General features: G+C 37.1%; 1 protein-coding gene across 6 annotated transcripts in view; it reads right to left on the minus strand.

Moving 5' to 3' along the window:
* ATP8B4 (ATPase phospholipid transporting 8B4 (putative)) overlaps window positions 1-23,286 on the minus strand; it is a 285,304-nt gene that overhangs the window by 60,899 nt on the left and 201,119 nt on the right. For all 6 annotated transcript variants that reach the window (XM_086710646.1, XM_086710645.1, XM_086710643.1 and 3 more), the window contains 5 exons: window positions 16,152-16,340; window positions 10,366-10,481; window positions 7,112-7,276; window positions 6,038-6,149; window positions 3,697-3,802 (listed from right to left, as the gene is read on the minus strand). In XM_086710646.1, the coding sequence (XP_086566772.1) occupies window positions 3,697-3,802; window positions 6,038-6,149; window positions 7,112-7,276; window positions 10,366-10,481; window positions 16,152-16,340 (688 nt within the window). The remainder of the gene's footprint in view (window positions 1-3,696; window positions 3,803-6,037; window positions 6,150-7,111; window positions 7,277-10,365; window positions 10,482-16,151; window positions 16,341-23,286) is intronic.

Consider the following 23,286-nt stretch of genomic DNA (forward strand, 5'->3'; position numbering starts at 1 on the left):
AATTGACAAATTCCTAGACACTCACACTCTACCAAAACTCAAATGGAAAGAAACAGAAAGTTTGAACAGACCCATAAGCAGTGAAGAAATTGAATCACTTAACAAAAATCTCCCAAAAAATAAGAGTCCTGGGCCAAATGGCTTCCCAGGGAAATTCTACCAGACATTTAAAGCAGAGTTATTACCTATTCTTCTCAAGCTGTTCAAAAAATAGAAATGGAAGGAAAGCTTCTAGACTCATTCTATGAAGCCAGCATTACCTTGATTCCAAACCCAGACAAAGGCCCAACTAAAAAGAAGAACTACAGGCCAATATCCCTGATGAACATGGATGCAAAAAGTCTCAGCAAGATGCTAGCAAATCAAATTCAACAGTATATTAAAAGAATTATTCACCAGGATCAAGTGGGATTCATTCCTGGGCTGTAGGGCTGGTCCAATATTTGCAAATCAATCAACATGATACATTAATGGAAGAAAGGATAAGAACCATATGATCCTGTCAATAGATGCAGAAAAAGCATTTGACAAAAATACAGCATCCTTTCTTTTAAACCCTCAAGAAAGTGAGGATAGAAGGAACATACCTTAACATCATAAAAGCCATATATGAAAGGCCCAGAGCTAATATCCTCCTCAATGGGGAAAAACTGAGAGCTTTCCCCCTGAGCTCAGGAACATGACAGGGATGTCCATTCTCACCACTGTTGTTCAACATAGTACTCGAAGTCCTAGCCTCAGCAATCAGACAACAAAAAGAATAAAAGGCATCCAAATTGGCAAGGAAGAAGTCAAACTTTCATTCTTTACATTTGACATGATACTCTACATGGAAAACCTGGAATATTCCACCAAAAAAATGACTACAGCTGATACATGAATTCAGCAAAGTTGTAGGATATAAAACCAATGTACATAAATCAACTTCATTTCTACACACCAATAATGAAGCAACAGAAAGAGATATCAAGGAATAGATACCATTTACAATTGTACCAAGAACCATAAATACCTAGGAATAAACCTAATCCAACAGGTCAAAGATCCATTCACTGAAAACTATATAAAGCTTATGAAAGAAATTGAAGACACAAAGAAATGGAAAAACATTCCATGCTCATGGATTGGAAGAACAAATATTATTAAAATATCAATAATACCCAAAGCAATCCACACATTCAATGCAATCCCAACCAAAATGGTACCAGCATTCTTCACAAAATTCTAAAATTTGTATGAACCACAAAAGACCCCAAATAGCCAAAGTAATGTTGAAAAAGGAAACCAAAGCTGGAGGCATCACAATCTCGAACTTTAGCCTGTATTACAAAGCTGTAACCATCAAGACAATATGGTATTGGTACAAAACAGACACATAGACCCATGGAATAAAACAGAGAACCCAGAAATGGACCCACAAATATATGGCCAACTAATCTTTGACAAAGTAGGAAAGAATATCCAGTGGAAAAAAGACAGTCTCTTTAGCAAATGGTGCTGGGAGAAATGGACAGCAACATGCAGAAGAATGAAACTGGACCACTTTCTTACACTATACACAAAAATAAATTCAAAACGGATGAAACACCTATATGGAAACAGGAAACCATCAAAATCCTAGGCGAGAACACAGGCAACAACCTCTTTGACCTCAGCCACAACAACTTCTTACTTGACATGTCTGCAAAGGCAAGGGAAATAAAAGCAAACATGAACTTTTGGGATCTCATCAAGATAAAAAGTTTCTGCACAGTAAAGGAATCAATATAACTAAAAGGCAACTGACAGAATGGGAGAAGATATTTGCAAATGACATATTGGAGAAAGGGTTAGTATCCAAAATCTATAAAGACCTTATCAAACTCAACACCCAAAAAACAAATCATCCAGGGAAGAAATGGGCAGAAGACATGAACAGACACTTCTCCAAAGAAGACATCCAGATGGCTAACAGGCACATGAAAAGATGTTCAAAGTCACTCATCATCAGGGAAATACAAATCAAAACCACATTGAGATACCAGCTCATACCTGTCAGAATGGCTAAAATTAACAACTCAGGAAATAACAGATGTTGGCAAGGTTGTGGGGAAAGGGGAAACCTCTCGCACTGTTTGTGGAATGCAAACTGGTGCAGCCACTCTGAAAACAGTGTGGAGGTTCCTCAAAAAGATAGAGATAGAACTACCCTACAGCAATTTCACTAGTAGGTATTTATCCAAAGGATACAAAAATGCTGATTTGAAGGGGCACATGCACCCCAATGTTGACAGCAGCATTATCAACAATAGCCAAACTATGGAATGAGCCAAAATGTCCATTCACTGATGAATGGGTAAAGAAGATGTGGTAAACACACACACACACACACACACACACACACACACACACACGCACGCACTGGAGTATTACTTGCTGATTAAAATAATGAAATCTTGCCATTTGCAACAATGTGGATGGAACTAGAGTGCATTATGCTAAGCAAAACAAGTCAGTTGGAGAAAGACAATATCATATGATTTCATGGAATTTAGGAAACAAAAAAGAACATAGAGGAAGGGAAGGAAAAATAAAATCAGATAAAAACAGAGAGGGGGGCAAACCATAAGAGACTTAAATATAGAGAACAAACCATGGGTTGCTAAAGGTGAGGTGGGTGCAGAGAATGGGCTAAATGGGTGATGGGATTTAAGTAGGACACTTGTGCTGAACATGTCTGCATTGGGTGTTATATATGTAAGTGATAAATCACTAAATTCTACTCTGGAAACCAATACTACACTATATGTTAACTAACTCGAATTAAAAAGAAAAAAAAAAAGACTTCCTTTTTTTCCCCAAGGTTCATGAACAAAAGTGTAACGATGGAGACACATTAAGGAAGCCATAGTGCTCCACTGTTGTGTTGAGGGAAGGTTATCCCCTTCTAGAATGCAGCAAGATACAAGCAGTTTGTCTCTAATTCAATAGTCTGCTTGGCCAGACCCAGGATGGGCTGAACTTAAAGATGCTACTTCAAGCATTAACAAGCAAAAATTGTTATAGGACAGCATTTTTTAAAGTTCTTAGAAAATAATTATGCAGACTTTTAAAATGTTCTTCTTAAAATGTTCTTCTAAAAATTTCACAGTATTCTATATCTCATAAGCATTATATATTTGGGTTTAATAGTAACTATGTCGAAATATCTACTTTCTTTAATGCTGAAAGACTCTATTCCAACTTTACATACCATCTCCTACAGTGGTGTTTTCCAAATTTATCCAATCATAATTTCATCTAGGTCCTTATGAAAATACAAATCCCCATACTCCATCCCCTGGAGGTTCTTAATTTGGGAGCCAGAATGAAGAAGCTAGTGAATTGCTATTTTTAACAAATGCCCTCATTGAATCTGATCACTCATCATATAAGAGCTATTTCTAAAGGACAACCCAAAGTAAATGATTTGAAATCCTTTTCTAAAAATATGTGGAAAATGTTGGAGGCCTGAAGATGACATTTCACTACTGATGTCAAACTTATCTCAGTTTGTCACCAAAATGAATAGGAGTTTAGGAAACATGCAGAAAGAGCTCTATACTGAACTAAGGCCGCAGAAACTATAAAAGACCTTTCTACTTTCTCAACTATCTGACCTTCCCTTTCCCCCTCCCTCACTCCCTGTCTTCCTTTCCTCCTTCCTTCAACACTTACCTGAGTTCTTCTCTGACTTCCACTGCCGTGTTCCCTGATATAATGAACACATCATTCATATCATCAGTCAGCATGTTGCAGGCATAGCCAATGTTGATGGCAGTTTCTAATACAAAATAATGTTCAGTTAGAATATTAATTAATAACATAAGTACTTTTCCATAACAGTTTTGCGGCATTGCCCTTAATGTCAGAGACACCACAATGAGTAATAAAACACAAGAAACCCAGAGCTAAATTCAAAGACCCAGGTTCCATGACCAAATTCACCACTTGCTAAATCCATGGAGAAGTAGCAACATCTATAAATTCTCAGCCTTCTCATCTAGTTTTTGAAAAAACTTCTTGATTCCCAAAATTAGTACTTAAGAAAATACCCTAAGATCCTGTGATACAGTGAAATATTTTTTCCCTAAAGTCCCAAATACTGCCTCTGAAAGAGCTGACATACTTAATTTAGCAATTATTCAATCTGATGGGGTAGACACATTGAAAAAAACTCACAAAATGTTCATTTGAACAGCAAAAATGCTCTTATGATAGCTTTATAGTTCTCCCACACGCAATATTGCCATTTCCCCATTAAGTAAATAAAACTTTGGAATGTGAGATCACCTCAAAGACCACCCAGGAATGCTGCTACTAGGTAAATGGAGAACTACATAATGTTGAGCAGTCCTTCCTCTCCTTCCGCAGAACTGGACCCTAGGATAATTAGGTAACCCTTCCATCTTCGATAGGGTCATTTGTTTCTAATTCTATTGAGTCATTAGGCTCTAGTTCTTTTCTTTTTTTTTATGTTTATTTATTTTTGAGACAGACAGAGACAGAGTACAAGTGGGGAAGGGGCAGAGAGAGGGAGACACAGAACCAGAAGCAGGGTCCAGGCTCTGAGCTGTCGGCACAGAGCCCAATGCAGGGCACGAACTCACAAGCAGTGAGATCATGACCTGAACCAAAGTCAGATGCTTAACTGACTGAGCCACCCAGGCACCCCAGCTCTAGTTAATTCTGTAGAACAATTAGATTTTTCTTAAGCCTCAAGGCAATTGATAAAATCTTAGCATATTCTTTGTATAAGCCATAGAAATGAAAGCTCAATGAGAGTAAACCTGTGGATATTCATAAGTAAGTGAATAGTTATGGATGTACCTACTGATTAACACCAAACTCTAAGAAGTCTCTATTAACACACCACAGAGCTCAACTCTCTAATGTTTATTTTTTATAATCAATGATTTGGGTGAACATATAGAGAACTGATTTATCCTATCTACAAATCCTCCAATGTCCTAAAAAATATGTAACAAGTAGAGAAAATCTTGAAAACATATGTGTGCCAAGTAACTAAATATTTCTGATTTACAGATGACCAAGCATAAAATGACTTTTGTTTTAACCATTACTGCTAGCAATAGATTTAAAACGTATTGATCCCTTTTCATTCTTAGGAAACAGAGTACTCTGAACATAATGACTCTTTCTCTGCTGACTTGGTGTTTTGTCATGTCTGAAAGTGGGTCAGCTCTCATTGTACCACTACGTGGGCAGTCCTGGAATTTAGCCAGCTTACACTGGTACACCTGTGTTGATTGTTAAAATGTCAAAATATTTCCACACGAGTTGACAAACAGCTGCTTCCCCGAGTCTCCCCAAACCTCCCAAACATCAAGAAACTAACCAAGTAGCCCTGAGGTATCCAATGTGCTGCTCCAGTGCTGTGCCACTCTCTGTCCTAACTGGGGGAAGAAGTACCCATGTGAAACAATAGCTAAACATTATTTAATGCCATTGTTGCCTACAGGTGAAAGTATTATATTTAAGAAGCAATTGCACTGAAACTCAAATGACCCCAGGGTCTACTACAGAAGATAATTTGTTAGTTTGTTTTCTTTTGTTTTTAAATAATAAATTTTTGTAATGTATTAGCTTTCCTTTTTGTATTTCTACTCCTTACTATTTGAAGGACTGGGAAAATATCTAATTCATTAGGCTTTCTGGTTTAAATTTTACCATAGAAATTATTGCCCTCCTCCACCCTCCCTTCCACCGTCCAGGGCACCTGGATGGCTCAGTTGGTTAAGCATCCGACTTTGGCTCAAGTCATGATCTCCCGGTTCATGAGATCTGGGCTCTCTGCTGTCAGCTCAGATATCACTTTGGATCCTCTCTCTCTCTCTCTCTCTCTCTCTCTCTCTCTCTCTCTCTCTCTTTCTCTCTGTCCCTCCCCTGTTCACTCACACTCTCATTCTGTCTCAAAAATAAATAAACATTGAAAAAAAGAAATTAATCCCCCCTCTTTTCAAGACATCATCATCATCATCATCCATTTTCAAATTACCTTGTTTGTCTCCTGTTAGGACCCAGATCTTAATATTGGCTAGCGATAAATTTGTAACTGTTTCAATAACACCCTCTTGTAACTTATCTTCTACAGCAGTAGCACCTAGTAGCTTTATTAAAAATAGAGAATACCATATGTTAATGCAGGCAAACAACATCCACAATATGTATGGCTTTTAATCACAGAGTTTAGAGGTCAGGGAACATGAACTGAAAATGGAAGTTATGATGCACTGACACAGTAAGCATCTTATGTGCAGAGATGGGTTGGGAAGGACCTCAAAAGGAGGCACACCAATTAATGGCAGGGATCCTGGAAGTTAGAATTCACATGAGAGATCTGATCTGCTCAGATAACATATTAGCGTAAACCATCAGAAGCCATTTGGGCTTCTAAGAACTGAAGAACTCCCCAGATGCTTCCCCACTTATGTCAACATGGGAAGGCCCAAAGGAGAGCCCTAATCTCATAGTAAGGATCACCAAAAAGTAGAGTCATTGTCCTAAATTAACAAACCAACAGATGCCATAAACTAAAAAGTGAAGATTCTTGTAGAATATTTTACCCAGAGATGAACATAACATGCTCCTTAGTAACTCATGATAGATGAGCATAATGGCCAACTGGGGCCTCAGGGAGGAGCAGTTTCTAAAGCTCATACTCTGGGAAGCACAGATATCATCAGAACCTCATGGCCTAGGATGGTTTAGAGCTATAGCCACTCTTCATGGCAAGTTTTCCTGCTCTAAAAAGGTAGATCATAAAGCAGGGAGAAAAAAACCCCAACATATTATCAAGTACATACCAGAGGCTGACAAAGAATAAAGATTCTACTATCTTCTACTTTGAGGGGACAATTGTATAACCTACTGCTAATAGAATTAATCCTCTAAGCTATCTAGGGCCATACATGGAAAACTTGAAGCCAATATATATAGTATGACTCAGTGTTTGAAAGGGGGACATCAGCTGTGTGCAAGATGATTTAGCAATGAATTACTCCCATGCTAGATCTCTAAACATATACTATCCCTTCTGTAAACACAAACCATCATGCTTCTAAATGCATACCATCAAATCCCTTTCAATTTCTTCATATAGCCCAGCTACCCGTTCATCTCTCTCATCTATAAGAGCATTTGCATCTTCAAGCATCTTATGCCATTCTTTAAAGTACTTGTCATCCAGATCTCTGTATGCGATGGCCAAAGTTCGAAGACCTTCCCCTGCAAATTCCTGCCGGAGCAGAAACAAATTTAGGAACCATCACAGAATAATAATCATGGCAATAACAACAAGAACAACAACAATAATGGGTAAGAAGTTTTTCACTTAAATTAATTTTGTCCCAAGAGTATTATTTGGCCACGCTGACCTCCAACTTTTTAATCTCCTTGGAAATGGGATAGAATGTTAGTATTTTATATTTTATTTCTATGTGGTTAAAACACTCAGGGGAACTAGCCTTCTCCCTAAAGACAGCTTAAATACCTGTTTAAGTGTCCTAGTTGAGAAGTGATCAACCACACCCATTACTTGAGATATCCATTTGAAGCAACATATATTGGTTCCAACCTATCCCCTACATGAAGAAGCACTCTTGGCAATAAGAGACCTAGCCTGTTCATGGCTCATGGCACTCGACTTCTGGTGGAGAGGAAAGGCTTCTCAGAGGAACCATAGGTCTCAAATCAAAAGTAGGAGCTCTCTCAAAATATGGCAGCATGTCATCTCAATACTCTTGTCATGTTCCCCTTAACAATACAGCTGTGTCTAAAATTAACTGAGTTCTACTTCTGTTTATGCTTGAAGTCTTCCATAAGAAAAAGTACAGATGAATAAATAAATGCTGGTCAGGCAACAGAAGTCAAAGCTTATTAGGCTGTAATAATAACCTCTAGGGGAAAATGGGAGAGTAAGACCAAAAGTTAATACAAATGTTTACTTCTGGGAAGTAGGACTAGAAGTGGAGGCTAACTTTTACTCATCATTCCAGATCGTCTATAAATTTTCTCATTTTCTGCTATATGAAAGTTTTATTTTATTAATGAAAATTCTTAGAAATTGTAAAAACACCCAAGTCATGTTATTTTTAAAAATCATTATTTTTGAGACGCTTATTTCTGTGGAGTTAGTGTGTAATAATTGGTCAATTAATTGAAGAACCATACTTTTCGTTTAGTGTCTCAGTAAACTGATAATCTCAAGTGATACCTCTGATGTTTTATCCTTCTAATAGGAAAAATAAATAAATAAAAACAGGAGACTGGTAGTTGCTTACGTGTCTCACATAGTCACAATAGCTAGAAACATATGTAGATTGCTTTGTGGAAATGCTGGAAACCTCCCACTTTGTCTAGGCCTCCCAGTGGTCATTTTATGGGCCTCCACACTGCAAGTGTTTTTATAGCATTTCTGCTCCTTTGGACAGTGCCACCGAGCATATCTTCTCTGCTGTGTTCTGGCTTATAGAAAAGACGTAGGTCTGTGATCAGGCACAAGTTAAGCCATGACACACCCTAATTAGGTAAATGAAAAGAAAATTCAGTGCATATGACAATGATGTGGTTTTGCCCACAGAGACCATGAGAAAAAAATTATCCAAATTTATCTTGTAGGCAATTGGTAGTACTCTGGACATTGCAGTCACATTTTGCAAGACCACCACTGGGTCCCCTACTGATCTGAAAATCTAGTTACTTCCTCGTAACAATCTTTTGTCCTCTTAATTCACAGAAATGCTTCTTTGCCTTTAACTAGCAACCGCACTGAGCTCTCCTCTCTGTTCTGCACAACAGTGAATTAACTCTAAGACGGCATTACAAAAGGGGACAGATGATTTAAGTTATTTAATTAGTGCATGAATCACAAGTTTAATCCTAAATGAGCATTTGAGCAAGGTCGTTTCCTACCATTAAACAATTCAAAATCAATTATTAAATATAAACTGAAAACCTCAGAATTTAAAGCCAAAACAAATAAAGTAAATGAAGCAAAGAGCAAGTCAAATCGATGCTACCTGGAAAAAAACTCTTGTGCATCGAAATGTAAAAAGACCAAATTAGGCTTCCTATACTTCAGTATGAAAGGAGAATGTATGAAATCCAAGGCCTGTGGTGTTTGAGCAATGGCAAAAATCAGATACTTATGATTCCAATGTTGTTTTCAGAAAAAAAAAAATTAAAAAGACCATGTCGGCCTTCTGGAAGAGATTAAAAGAAAATCAAGAATGCTCTATTCGAAAGACAAAAACAATAGTTATGTTTGTAACCAATATTACTAAACCATCATTCTTTAAACTTAAAGTCAGGCAAAGTAATTTTTTGTTTTGCTTTGTTTGTTTGTTTGTTTGTTTTTTAAAGATCCAGGGAATGTTCTGTATTAAATATAGGGCTTGACAAAGAACATGAATCCTCAATAATTTTTTAAAGGAGAGGATATGAGAGTTTTGACCAGCTGCCCTTAAAGTTCATATTCGGTTAAATGGAACCTCAAACAAATATCAGAAAGACACCTGAATCTCAGGTTTAAACCAGGTTAATGTTCACATTAAATCAGACTCTTACTCTTTTGCATATATATATATATATATATATATATATATATATGTATATATATATGCATATGCATATTTGCATATGTATATATATGTATATATATATGTGTGTATATATATATATATGTATATATATGAATATATATATACATATATATATATATGCGCCAAAGATTACTCCTGCTCCCTTCAGAAAGCTTTTATAAAGATACTATGCATAGTCTCAGAATGTATGCATTTGGTAGCTTCAACCTAGAGAACATAGGTGACTCAATATAATTTATGACCTGATCAGAAGGACCCCTGGAGGAGAAAGCTGGCTACAATTTTCCCCTCAAGCATCTAAGCACAATCCTAAACTATTCACTAGGGGTAATCATAAAGGATTCCTTTGGTGTCAGACACATTAGAACCCAAGGGAAAGCAACTGTCCTGCTCCTCTTCCCAGAACCCGTCCAGTCTCCAGGGAAAAAGCCTCAAACTGCAGGGGAGTTAGAGGTGTGTCCCGAGCCTTTCCCTGGCCAGAGTTCAGGAGGCTACATGCAGCAGCTACTTCACAGCTGCTGTGTGTTAACCTGTCTGTGGTAAGACTGATCAGACTTTCAGCAGGACAGGGGTCCATGTGCCAGTTTCTAGACATTCACTGGCACATTTTCCTGTGCTTTCTATTTCAAAAGTCACATCATTTAGCTTATATTTTTAAAATAAGACCTAATCACAGGAAATGGCCAAAGGGCCATCGTGCTAACCTTGAGACAGAGGCACTTACACTGAGATGGTCTGTCGTCAAAGTCAGAAGGTCTTCATTGGATGGATGAAGTTTTTCAAACAGAATAGTGTCTGCTCCTTTGGAATAAAGCTTTATCTGTCCTTCTGGGTTTCTAACTGAAAAGAAAAATTTTGCATAGTAGATAATCAATGAAATCCGTCAAAACTAGACTTTCCTAGGACTCCAGCCAGGAAATTTGGAAATGGGCATAACGTTTTAGCTAGTAGTAAAATACTCAGTGTCTTTAATTAGAAGGTCACTATCTAAGTCAATTGGCTTTATTCCTGTTCTATTAACTTAGAAATATTCCATCTACTGGAATCCTTTGATTTCCCAAACTCAGAAACAAGTGTTTTTATTCTGATGTATACAACCTTAATATTTTTCTTACCTACTGTTTTGAAGAGTTGATAAATTCAAATTAAGCCTTCTGGATTGAACAGAATTGAGAGCTTTGCTTGCCTGTCTCCTGTTGCAAAAACTCAAGACCTACCATAGGAATCAGCTTTTAGTATTATACCAAATGATATCCACATGGAATTCTAGTCATTCAAAGCCATGGTTTATGCATTAGTTCTCAGTCTTTGCTGATGTTTTTCTTTATCCTCTTTACTCCTTGGGAATGCCCTTTCTTTCATTCTTGGTGGTTGATTTTGGGGTCACAATCCAGGCTGTAAGCATGCCTCACAGGGAGCTTTCAAAATTATTTTCTACCTTCTTTTAACTGGAAGTCTGTATTAGTTATGGCTATATTTTTAATCTGTCCCCCCCCTCCAGGTTTGAGAATGACAGCCCTGATGAGGATCCCTTCATCTCCAGTCCTTAAGCCTTCCCCTGGCTGTGCCTCATGTTGCTTCAGAAAAATCTTTTTTGAAACCACAGAATACTTGGCCTACATTTGTAGGCATGGTTTTACAGCTTGGCACATACTATATACTTAATTACTTGTTGAATGAATGACATGACATGACAATATATTTCTTCCAAGTAACCACCTACAGTTTGAAACAACTTTCTGGATCACAGTTCCACGGTCTGAACACTGACCATCACAAGTTTCATCAAGTCAAAGACTACTGCTTGCTTTCCATTCGATTACACCTTTTCTCTAAAAACAGAATGCCTCAAAACAGATGAACATAAATATTGACTATTAATAGAATATAAAATTTAGAACTTGATTTAAAGAAATATAAATAACAAAGTACAGTGAATCATTTTCCCTTCTAACCTTTTACTACTCTTAGCTAAGACTTAATCTAGTCTAGTTTCCTCCTGGGTTTGAATATGTATAATGCACCTTGGGAACTCTTTTGTGTAGACTTATGGAGGACTCGTCTTCTCTCCTAAGACTGTCGGTCAGCTCTCCTAGATGCCAGAACTCATGCAGTTTTTCTTGTGCCCTGGCTCTAATTGCCCCCATTGTGGAAAGAGTTGGAGGGTGGTGGAAAGCATATATAATTTACCTAATTGTTCAAGTGGGGGAAAAACATTTAATTCTACGGAAGCCTTTCTTGCTTTTCTTCTACAGCAATCCAATTTAATAATTTCTCCCACATTTTCTCCCTTCCATCACCAGAGCTATAAAGACAAATTATGTGCCTTCTACTTTTACCAGTATGACTTCCCTATGACTGTTTTTTATAGTCTAGGCTAGGACATCAGTTCTCAAGCTTTTTGGTCTCAGAACCCCTATGCACTCTTAAAACTTTGTGAGAACTCTAGGCCTTTTTAAGCGGGTTAGATCTAATAATATTTACCATATTAGAAATTAAAGTTGAGAAATTTTATTATGGCAATGGTCTTAGAACACTAATTATATTACTATAATAATAATGTGACTATTATAATAATTATGATAATAAGCATATGACATATTAACATAGGTAACATTTCTATGAAACATAATTATATTTTCCATAACAAAAAAAATTAGTTTTGGGAATGGCATTGTTTTACATGATTACAGGTCTGATTTAAAAAATGGTTAGATTCCCATATCAGCTTCTGTAGTTCAATCTGTTGTGTGATATCACACATCATGCAGCTTTTGTAAAACTCCACAGTATACTCATGAGAAAAAGAATAAAAAAGACAAATACCATTAGTAGTATTATGAAAATGTTTTTGTCCTTGTGCATCCTCTGAAAACCTCCCAAAGTTTCTTAGGGTTCCCCAGACCACACATGGAGAACCACTGGTCTAGGAAATCACAAACCAATTATGATTTGTTCAAATCTCTTACCATCTCTTTGTCTCAGTTTCTACATGGGAAAAGGAGACATTTAAACAATCTAACTCCTAAGGTCCTTTCCAAGCTATATTCTTCTCATTCAGTAAACAGTTTACATTTCCTTCATGTTTCTTAATCAAGCATTAACCCCTTAGAATTTGTGTGAATCCAATTTCATGGAATCCTGCTTAATTTTACTCACTAAACCTTTCCTTTTGCAGATCAACAAGTTTTTTTCTCTTCATTCAAGCCTCCTAGTCATCTCTGCTAGGAAATCCCAAGGCTAATCATATCTCACTCATTTCAGAAGTTAGCCTTTTTAAAATCTATTTAAAGAACACAACAGTTTTAAATGGTCGAGATAACATGTGGGCAGAGTCTGGACAAAAGTCATAGATTTTTAGTTGTAGATTCTTCTCCTCTTACCGGTCCTCTATACATTGTTGTGCCTCAAAGACTTTCCCAGGATCTAATTCCCTCCCCCTCTTCATGCAGTCACATTCATTTCTAAGGCTTCAGGGTACATTGACAGGATGATTGATTTTAAATGTGTATATCCTGCCCAAATCCATCTCCAGCACTCCCTTTGAATATGTATATACAACCACCAGCTAGATACCTCCTTTTAGATATGCTCAGCCACACTAAATTCAAACTGCACACATTATCTTCCTCCAACAACTAGGTATCTCTCCTATGTCTCTGCCCCAATAACCAGTTTCACCCTTCACTAAGTCTCCCAAACCAGATATCCAGCCATCATTCAAACTCCTTCTCTTCTATCACCCATACATCCAATTGCAGCCATGGATTTCTCTTCATCACCTTATCTCTTGCTTATATTATCACATTAATCTAAATGTTCCACTTATTGCAATCCCACTTTTCTTCAAACTCCTCTGTAATCTATCTGGAATTATCTTCACACAACTGCATACAACCCTGCAATAGCTTCCCTCTGCCTTTGGATCAAGTATGGACTCTTAAACATGGCATAAACAGGAATCATCAAGACCTTTCCTTCTTCAGCCTATTTCATACCCTGCTTCACCATCTTCTCCTGGGTGCAATCACACAGAACACATTTCAGTTTCACATTCTCCCTTAGCTTCAAGTCCCTGGGACATGGTAGGCACTTACTAAATATTTGCTTAATTGAGTTGAATTATAGTTATGCAAAATTCATTGAAAGCAGCTATGCCTTTGTGACATAAAAGAAAAAGAAGAAAGTCACAAATGGTTTCCAGGTTTATGCTATAAGAGTAAATGTAATAGCAACTCTGTGAATGATGATGAATAATTCTACTTTGCCATATCTCAGTTGGATGCCTATTCATATATACATATAGAAAAATGCCTGTCATACGGCAGTGTGATTTATACTTTGATCATCTCTAAAAAGTTTACAGTTGAACAGGTCTTACTAAAGATCTTGCAAGGGCTTTTCAAGGAGCTAGACTAATTTATTTTTCTTTAATGTTTACGTGCCACTTGCCTCTATTAATATCTTTGAATTTTATCTCTGTGTTTTTATTAGAATTGGTCCTTCCAAAATTGTACAATAAGATTTATATGTTTATCCGTAGATTCTATATCCTCTGACAAAATTCTATATAGAAATCTATTTTTATTTAAGTAACTGAATTAAACCAGGGCTCTTGCCCCAGAATGAAAGTAGTACTAGTATTGAAACTATACATTCATGATTCAATGAATGATAGCACCCCTCCTCCAAAAAAAGGAAGGAGGAGAAAGAGGAAACAGAAGAAGAGGAAGAGGAAGCAGAGGAGGAAGAGGAAGAAAGGGGAAGAGGGGGAAGAGGGGGAAAAGGAGGAGAAGGAGAAAGAGAAGGAGGAGGAGAAGGAGAAGAGAAAGCAGCAGCAGCAGCAAATATCTGAGTCTTCACATCAGGGTGTTGTCCCTACAGACCAAGCCATGTGACAATCATGAGACTAGCACTGTTTTATTCTTTGCCTTGTTATCAGAGACTTTTCCACCCTAGTGGAGCCCCTCTTTCAAATTCCTTCTGATTAAAAACCAAACAGAACCTAAATAAAGCGCATAAGCCTCCATGCATTTGGTGGTGGAACATTACCTTGCTTCATATGGGATCCATTAAGTCAAACATCTGAAGTTTGTGGTTAGGCTGTGATTTCTCCACAGCCCATAGTGGTGACTGATGCTGGGGAAAAGCCAAAAATTTCCCTGTGTAGCAATTTTACATTTTTGTCAACACCCTCATAGCAAAGAGAAGCCAGTTCTAGGCCAACCCAACATTAGTAACACCTCCCCTGAAGCTGTAAATAGAAGAGAGCTTCTGCTGATACATGGTTAGGCCAACGTCTAGAGCAGCGTATGTGCTCATCAGCAGCACTGACGATGACTGCCTACAGCCTGTTGTCAAAAAAATAAACATAAACATCCCCAGATGATGTTTGGTTTTTACCTGCTGAGAGCATTCTACCACAGCTACTTTCCAGTAGTTAGAGGCCAAAAACCCAACCATGTACACACACGTTTTCCACAGTAGAAATTGATTTAATATGACCAGAATATTCATAAGTTACCAAGTATTGGCTTAAATTTTACTTAACAAACATTTATAGAAAACCTACTATGTGCCAAGCTCTATGCTGGGCCTTGGGCTGGGTAAGATGGCTAAAACACAGCACTGCCCTCTAGCACATACTCTAACAACTGGGAAGGTCATGAGTATCATGGCGCTGGTATCACACTGGTGTTATGAACAAGGTGCTCTGAAGAACAGAGGAGAATGCAGTTATTTGGAGAGTAGAAGAATTAAAACAACAGGTGGCATTTAAATTGGACATTTCCAGGTGAGTAGAAGTTTCCAAGAAAAGAATTAGGGAAAAAGAGTCTTAGGGGAAACAGCACACACAAAGGGTGAAAGCGTACAACGCATGCCTGGAATGCAAGATCTAGTAAGGCTGGGGAAGTTTGATGAAGTAGAAGATAAATAGACTGAAATCAGATTGCAAATAATCTTGAATGCCATGCAAGAATGTTACCCTCTAAATTCTAGAAAGCTACCAAGGTTTTTTATGTAGGTGATGGCAAAATCAGGTCAATATTTTGGAAAGAATATCTTGGTATCAGCACAGAGCATTATTTTAAGGGGAAATAGTTTTAAAGATATTGCAATAATACAGGCAAGTAGTGGTAAAAGCCTGGGAAACATCTCTAGAAAACACAATGAGTAGTAATTGAGGATCTATTAGTTCTGTGTGTCTGAGTTTTGTTATCTTTAAAATGGGCATTAAAATAATAGTACCTACCTTACAGGGTTGCTGAAATAATTAAATCAGTTAATTCATGTAGACAATCTACAATAGTGCTGGATTCAAAAAGCACTTGCTACCCATTAGTTATACTTACTAGTGCACTGTTGAGGCTAAGTTGAAAATGAAAGTTTATCAAGTTACAAAAATACCACAATTCTCAGTATGTAACTAGGAATGAAATAATGCTTAAGAAGCATCAATGTAATGAGTACTATCAAAAGATCAAACATAATCTCAGCTACCAGTCATACCTATGACAGACATCCTTTTTCTGATATTGTTGAAGTCCAAGAAGGCAAGAAGTTGGTAAGTAACCAGTGTTCCCAATTCTTCTATTGTTATTGTCTCTGAGGTTCGAGACTTAAAAATGAACCCCAAATTTCTTGCAGCAGTCACTAAAGCCCCTTCATCAGGTGACTGAACTTGGTAAATCAGCTGCCCTAAAAGGAAAAGAAACTATCATATTAAACTATAGCCAAAATAGATTGTATTAAACAAAAAAAGTAAAAGAAACAAATGTATTGATATTGAGAATAATCGCTAATATTCACAGAATGCCAGTGCTAACTGTAACTCATCCTATAACACCCAACTCAAGTGTTAGCTCCAGAAGTCAGAACTTTTCTACATGCCAACCAGCCAGACCAAGTGCCTATACTGTGAGATACTACAGGACACCACACATACCATCAGAGCCCCTGCCATCTTATACAAAAATATCCATCTATGTGTCTGACTTTCCACGATGCTGAAAGTTCCTCAGGTCAGAGGCCATGGTTTTGTATTTTCAGTGACTAGACATGTGTAGTGAAAGTTTCACAAACTAAAACACTTAATATGTATTAATGCTCATAATCCTCATGATAAGCCTTTGAGGTAGGGATTATTAAAAAATTATTATTTCCATTTTATACCAATGACCTATGACTGAAGAGTTTATATGATTTTTGCAAGATCACACAGCCAAAGAGTGATGAAGCAGGTATTCCAAGTTCCACTTCAGTCTGCTACTAATGACCAGTTTATTATAATGCATACAAGAAACCGCTTGAAATGTAAGAAATCAAACCACTGTGCTCATTCTTGGCGCCTGATGTGTATGTATCAGGCTGGGAGGAAGAGGGGAAAAGAGAGAAAAAGAATGAAATGAGCAAAAAAAAAAAAAAAAAATCAAACCAAACCAAAACCAAAACAATAAACTATAAAAATAGAGCATATACAAAGACATTCTATATAAAATTATATTGTCTTTGTTTATAAAAATACATTTGAAAAAATAGGCAAAGCTATATCCCTATCTACTGACTTCAGGCGATGTACAAGATCAATTCTTAAGAAAATGAGTTGCATATTTATATACTATGATTCCTTTTCATGTAAAACAAATAACTACCCATCTACTGCATATATTAATTTATATATATTAATATAATTTATCAATAAATTAATTTATATTTATATTATATTTATATTTTATATTAAAATATATTTATAAATAAATATTAATGTTAATTTATATATATTAATATATATATATATATAAGGGTGAAATGATGACACCAAATGTTACCAATTGGTTACTCCTGTAGGGGTGAGATTAGAATACTTCATGGACGAAATTATTACCTCTGCCTTTATAAATTTTGTAGTGTGGTTTCACTTGATACAGTAGGCATAAATTAATTTTGAAATTCAAAAGGGAAAAAATTATAGCAGTTACTTTATCTACCTATGAAATTATTTAACTTTCACTTCTTCAACATAGTAAACTGGGTGGCAGGACAAACTTCCCTGCTACAAACAACTACAGATTCTGTATAAAATATTTTAATAATTTTAAATACATCCATAAAAGATGTACTGGCAAGAAAATAAGAACTATTTAGGCCAAAGATGAAGAGAAAAAATACAGACAGAATAAAGGTATTACTGTAGCCAGCTTTTGCCTTGAAGACTTTTTCTGATCATTGATCATTGGTTTCTAGCCTCTGAGAGCTTGAGTTAGAGAAGACGTAGCCCAGGTAGGAAGTTTAGTGGGAGACCACCTCTTAAAACTGGGCCTCCAAGGGTGCCTGAATGGGTCAGTCAGTTAAGCATCTGACTCTTGGTTTTGGCTCTGGTCATGACCTTGTGGTTTTGTGAGTTTGAGCCCTGCCTCAGGCTCTGCATTGGCAGCATGGAGCCTGCTTAGGATTCTCTCTCTCTCCCTCTCTCTCTCTCTGCCGCCCCCCTTCCCCCCACCCCCCACCCCCACCACTCGCACTGTCTGTCTCTTTCAAAATAGATAAATAAACTTGAAAAAAATGCCTGGGCCTTCAAAAGACTACTCTCCTGGTATAGAGGAGAACTGGAAATCAGTGCCTCCTTCAAGAGTGCCTGTAAGGAAAAATTATCTACCCATAAGTGGAAAGAAAAATTTTTTCTGCTGAAACTTTAAGAACCAAAGACTGACTTTCACACATATTTGCATCCTAAATTCATAATACTTGAGTGACTTGAAAAAAATCAAACTGGAAATTTAGTTTAATATGTTCCTACATTAGAACACTACAAGTCCTTTATGGAGGAACTAGCCTTCATCTCAGGACCCAAAGAATTTCTACAAATAAAGTTCCAAGTAAAATGATCATCTCACAGTGAAAAATCATTAAAATCACAATAAATAAGACACAATCAGAACTAACAGAAATAATCTAAGATCTTCAAAAACTTCAGATATTGGAGGTATTAGAAATAGCACACTCAAATACTTGATAGATTTCAAAAAATTTTTTAAAAGGCATAAAATTAGGCAGATTTGAAAAAGAATCAAAGACCTTGTAGAAATTAAAAATTAAAAACTGCATATTAGATATTGCTAGAGAAAGAAGCAGTGTACTGTGAAAAAAAAATGGAGGAACTATGAGAATATATCCCCAACAGATAGGGAAAAGAGAAGAAATGAGAGACGTGTTAAAACACATAGAGAAGAGAATGAAAATATCTGACACTGAAGATCTAACATGAGAGGGAAAATGAGTCAGAGGCAAAGCTGGAAGAAATACATGGTCAAGCAAATACCATGTCATGGTAAAAAATGACATTCTACAGATTCAAGAATCTCAATGAATTCCAAGTAATATATTTTTCAATCCACACCTATAGTGATAACATGGAAGAAGAAATCTTAAAAGTAGCCAGGGAGATAAGACTGATGACCTTCACTCCACAATTGGACTAGGAACTGACTATACAGTAACGGAAATAGCAGCAAGACACAGTGGAATACCTTCAAGGTGCTAAAAGAAAATTGTCACCTTAAATTTCTGCACATAGCAAAATGTTCAAGAATAAGAACAGATGAAGTTGTTTTTCCAAAGTTTTTGAGAGTTTATTAGCAGGAGGTTCTCTCCTAAAAGAAATTCTCAAGAATACACTTTATGTCAACAGAAGATCAGAGTTGGCACAGGCATTAAAGAGCATAGAAATGAGTAAGTATGTAGGATAGATCTAAGCAAACACTGACTATAAAAACAATAAAAGTAACCTCTTGGGGGATTAAGAAAGAAAATACATGACAAGAATACTGTATAAGTCAGGACAGGGTTGATTAGTATTGAAGGGTTCTAAAGTCTTTGTTTGGTTTAAAAGAAGGCTTAGGCTTTGATAAGTTCATTATGCTAAAATTTCTAGGCTAACCACTAAAATACAAATAAGGATTCCAAAACAGAAGTAAAAATGGACTAAATCCATAAGAGGGAAAAAAAAAAGAGAGAGAGACTAAGACAAAAGTTGGGGCAAATGTAAAGTACAAAATAAGATGGTAGAAATAAACTAAATGTATCAATAATTATATATTAAATACTTAAAATCTACATATATCAATACTCAAGAAAGATAATGGACTAAATGTTCTGCTTAACCTTTAGTTCTATCAAACTATTCTTTTTAAATGTCAAAAATTATCTCATTCATGAAAGATGTGCCTAAAACACAAAGAAAAAGATAGATTGGCAGGAAACAGTGGAAAAAAGATAAATAATGCAAATACTAACAAAAGCAAAATACCTATAACTATATTCATATAAGCCAAAATAAACTTTAAGGCAAATATGTGAAAATTGTGTAACTGAGTAGTCAAAATAATCCAAAGAGAGGTAGAAAATTGAACAATACAATTAACAAACATTATCTAATGGATATATTTAGAACTCAGTGCCTAATAACTACAGAATACACATTCATTTCAAGCACACATGAAACATTTACTGAAACTGAACATATACCAGACCATAAAGCAAACCTCAATAAATTTTAAAGGATTGATATAATGAGGCAGTAAGAAAAAAAATTCTAAAACTTTTATCTTTTGAATTGCCATACACTAAAATAGAAGAAAAATCCTCTTAAAACACTTGTATTTTCCACTTTTCCTGCCTCTGCATTTTCATCCTGGAGAAGGGAATGAGAATGTCAACTTCTCCATGAAACAGTACACCTTTGAAATAAAAACAATAGCTTCAACTATAAATTATACAATTATAAACTTTAAGTTTGTTAGATTTGGTTCTATTCTTTTCCATAATTAATGTTTATATAAAAAAAGTTTGTTTTCCAAGGTACTTTAACATACATGGATTTAAGCTATCTATACTGTAAATAAATCTTTAAAAGGAGAGCAAAATAATCCCCCCTTACTCAGTGACATAAGCCTGCACTTAGAATTTGATATCTTAAAGCAAGAGATAGAAGTAATTTAAAGATATATACATCTTCCTCTCTTTACTTCAAAATACCTTTATATAGCAGGATGTTAGCCAATATCCACAAGAATGGGTAAAATTTAAGAAAGACCACACTAAATGTTGGTTCGAATGTAAAGGTACTACAGCTCTCATACACTGATGGTGGGAATGTAAAATAATGCAACCATTTGAAAAAAATGGTTGGGCAGTTCTTATAAAGTTAAACATATACTTATACTATGATCTGGCAATTTTCATACCTAAGTGTTTACCAAATACAAATTAGTTAAATGTTTTTTTTAAGACATAAAAATGTTTATGGCAGCTTTATTCATAATAGCCCAAAGCTGGAAACAACCCAAATGTCCATGAACAGAGGACTAGAAAAGAAAATTATGGTACACTCACATAATGTAATATTACTCAGCAATAAAAGAATGAACTATTGGGGCGCTTGGATGGCTTAGTCAGTTAAGTGTCTGACTTCAACTGAGGTCATGATCTCACAGTTTGTGAGTCTGAGCCCCACAACAGACTCTGCTGTCAGCAAGGAACCTGCTTTGGATCCTTTGTCTCCCTCTCTCTGTACCTCCCCCACTCCCACACTCACTCTGTCTCTCTGTCTCTCTCTCAAAAATAAATAAATAAACTTAAAAAAAAAAAAGAATGAACTATTTACTGATACATCAACATGGATGAATAACAAAATCATTACATGGCATGAAAGAAGTCAGACACAAAAGAATACAAATTGTATGATTCCATTTTTATGAAGTACAAAAACAGGCAAAATTCATCTTTGATGATAGGAATCACAGCAGTGGTTGGCTGAGCAAGGGGGTTGGGAATATGGACTGGAAAGGGATATGAGTAATCTTTCTAGAGTAATAGAAAATATTTTTACCCTGTTGGGGTGATATGAGTAATCTCTCTAGAGTGGTAGAAAAGATTTATACCCTGTTGGGGGTGGAGGTTACATGGGTACATATAATTGTCAAACCTCATCAGACAAAACACTTAAGATCCGTGTGTTTTACTGCATTTAATTATATCACATTGTGAAAAAAATGTAAATCATACTAGAAAATAAGAATGAATACTGTTAGTAAACTAGAAATTTGAGGAATGTCTGCAAGATAAAAAGTAGATTTGATCAATGAAGAAGAGAAAAATGCAGCACAAAGCATTTGCAAAAGGAAATGAATACAGAATAAGAGAAATCCCCAAAAGAGTTTCCAAAGTCAGAGTTAACAAATGAAAAGAGAAGTGCTCTTAGGGGCATCATTAGTAAAGTTAGTTGAGGAAGTGTACTCAGCACTCCAGCCCATCTGAGCTCCTCCATCTCCCAACTTACTGTAAACAGGCTTCAGTGACCATTGCCTCCAGAATAAAACCTTCCCATGTTACGCTACACAAAGTGCATAATCCGCTTCTGGAAACCTCAAAGATTTGAGTTCTGCAACTGGAGACCAAAACTAAGAAGAGCCCGAATCACTCCAGAAGTCCACAAGGATAAGAGAAAGAAAATGAAAGAAAAGAACCCGGATGAGTGATGTTTTCTTCCAGGCCAGACCTTAAGTACAACTCTCTCTCAAGTGAGCATATTGGCAGATTCCTAGCACTAGATCTGAAAAAGTAAGACAGTTAACCCCAGATGCCATATGAATTCCTGGAAGGAGGAACTCCACACCCAGAAGGCCAGCCATACATTCTACCTCTTCCACACGGTATTGGGAGACTGGCCACAGTAATCAGAACCTACATTCACCAACAGGCAACCAAAAGTTATCAAATGTTTGAGAACATTAAAGGTAGACACAGAATTCAAAAAATAACATTCTATAATATGAAACCTCATAAAGGAAACAAAAGAAAATTTCAAATCAAGAGTAATTAAGATCTTTAAAGAGATCTAAAAAAGTATGTAACATTAAAATAAAAGCAGATTGAAGAGAGAGGGAAGATGGCGGCGTAGGAGGACGCTGGGCTCACCGCGCGTCCTGCTGATCACTTAGATTCCACCTACACCTGCCTAAATAACCCAGAAAACCGCCAGAGGATTAGCAGAACGGAGTCGCCGGAGCCAAGCGCAGACGAGAGGCCCACGGAAGAGGGTAGGAAGGGCGGCGAGGCGGTGCGCGCTCCACGGACTGGCGGGAGGGAGCCGGGGCGGAGGGGCGGCTCGCCAGCCAAGCAGAGCCCCCGAGTCTGGCTTGCAAAAAGCGGAGGGGCCTGACGGACTGTGTTCCGACAGCAAGCGCGACTTAGCATCTGGGAGGTCATAAGTTAACAGCTCTGCTCAGAAAGCAGGAAGGCTGGAGGACAAAGGGAAGGAGAGCTGCTGAGCCCTCTGACGACAGAGCTCAGTTTGGTGGGGAACAAAGGCGCTCGCCAGCGCCATCTTCCCCGCCCATCCCCCAGCCAAAATCCCAAAGAGAACCAGTTCCTGCCAGGGAACTTGCTCGCTCCGCGCAAACACCCAACTCTGCGCTTCTGCGGAGCCAAACCTCCGGCAGCGGATCTGACTCCCTCCTGCTGCCACAGGGCCCCTCCTGAAGTGGAACACCTAAGGAGAAGCAAGCTAAGCCTGCCCCTCCTGCCCCTGTGCACCTTGCCTACCCACCCCAGCTAAGACGCCAGATCCCCAGCATCACAAGCCTGG

Source organism: Puma concolor, chromosome B3 (genome assembly GCF_028749965.1).
Source record: "Puma concolor isolate L17-30 chromosome B3, mPumCon1.1.hap2, whole genome shotgun sequence".
Taxonomy (NCBI): domain Eukaryota; kingdom Metazoa; phylum Chordata; class Mammalia; order Carnivora; family Felidae; genus Puma; species Puma concolor.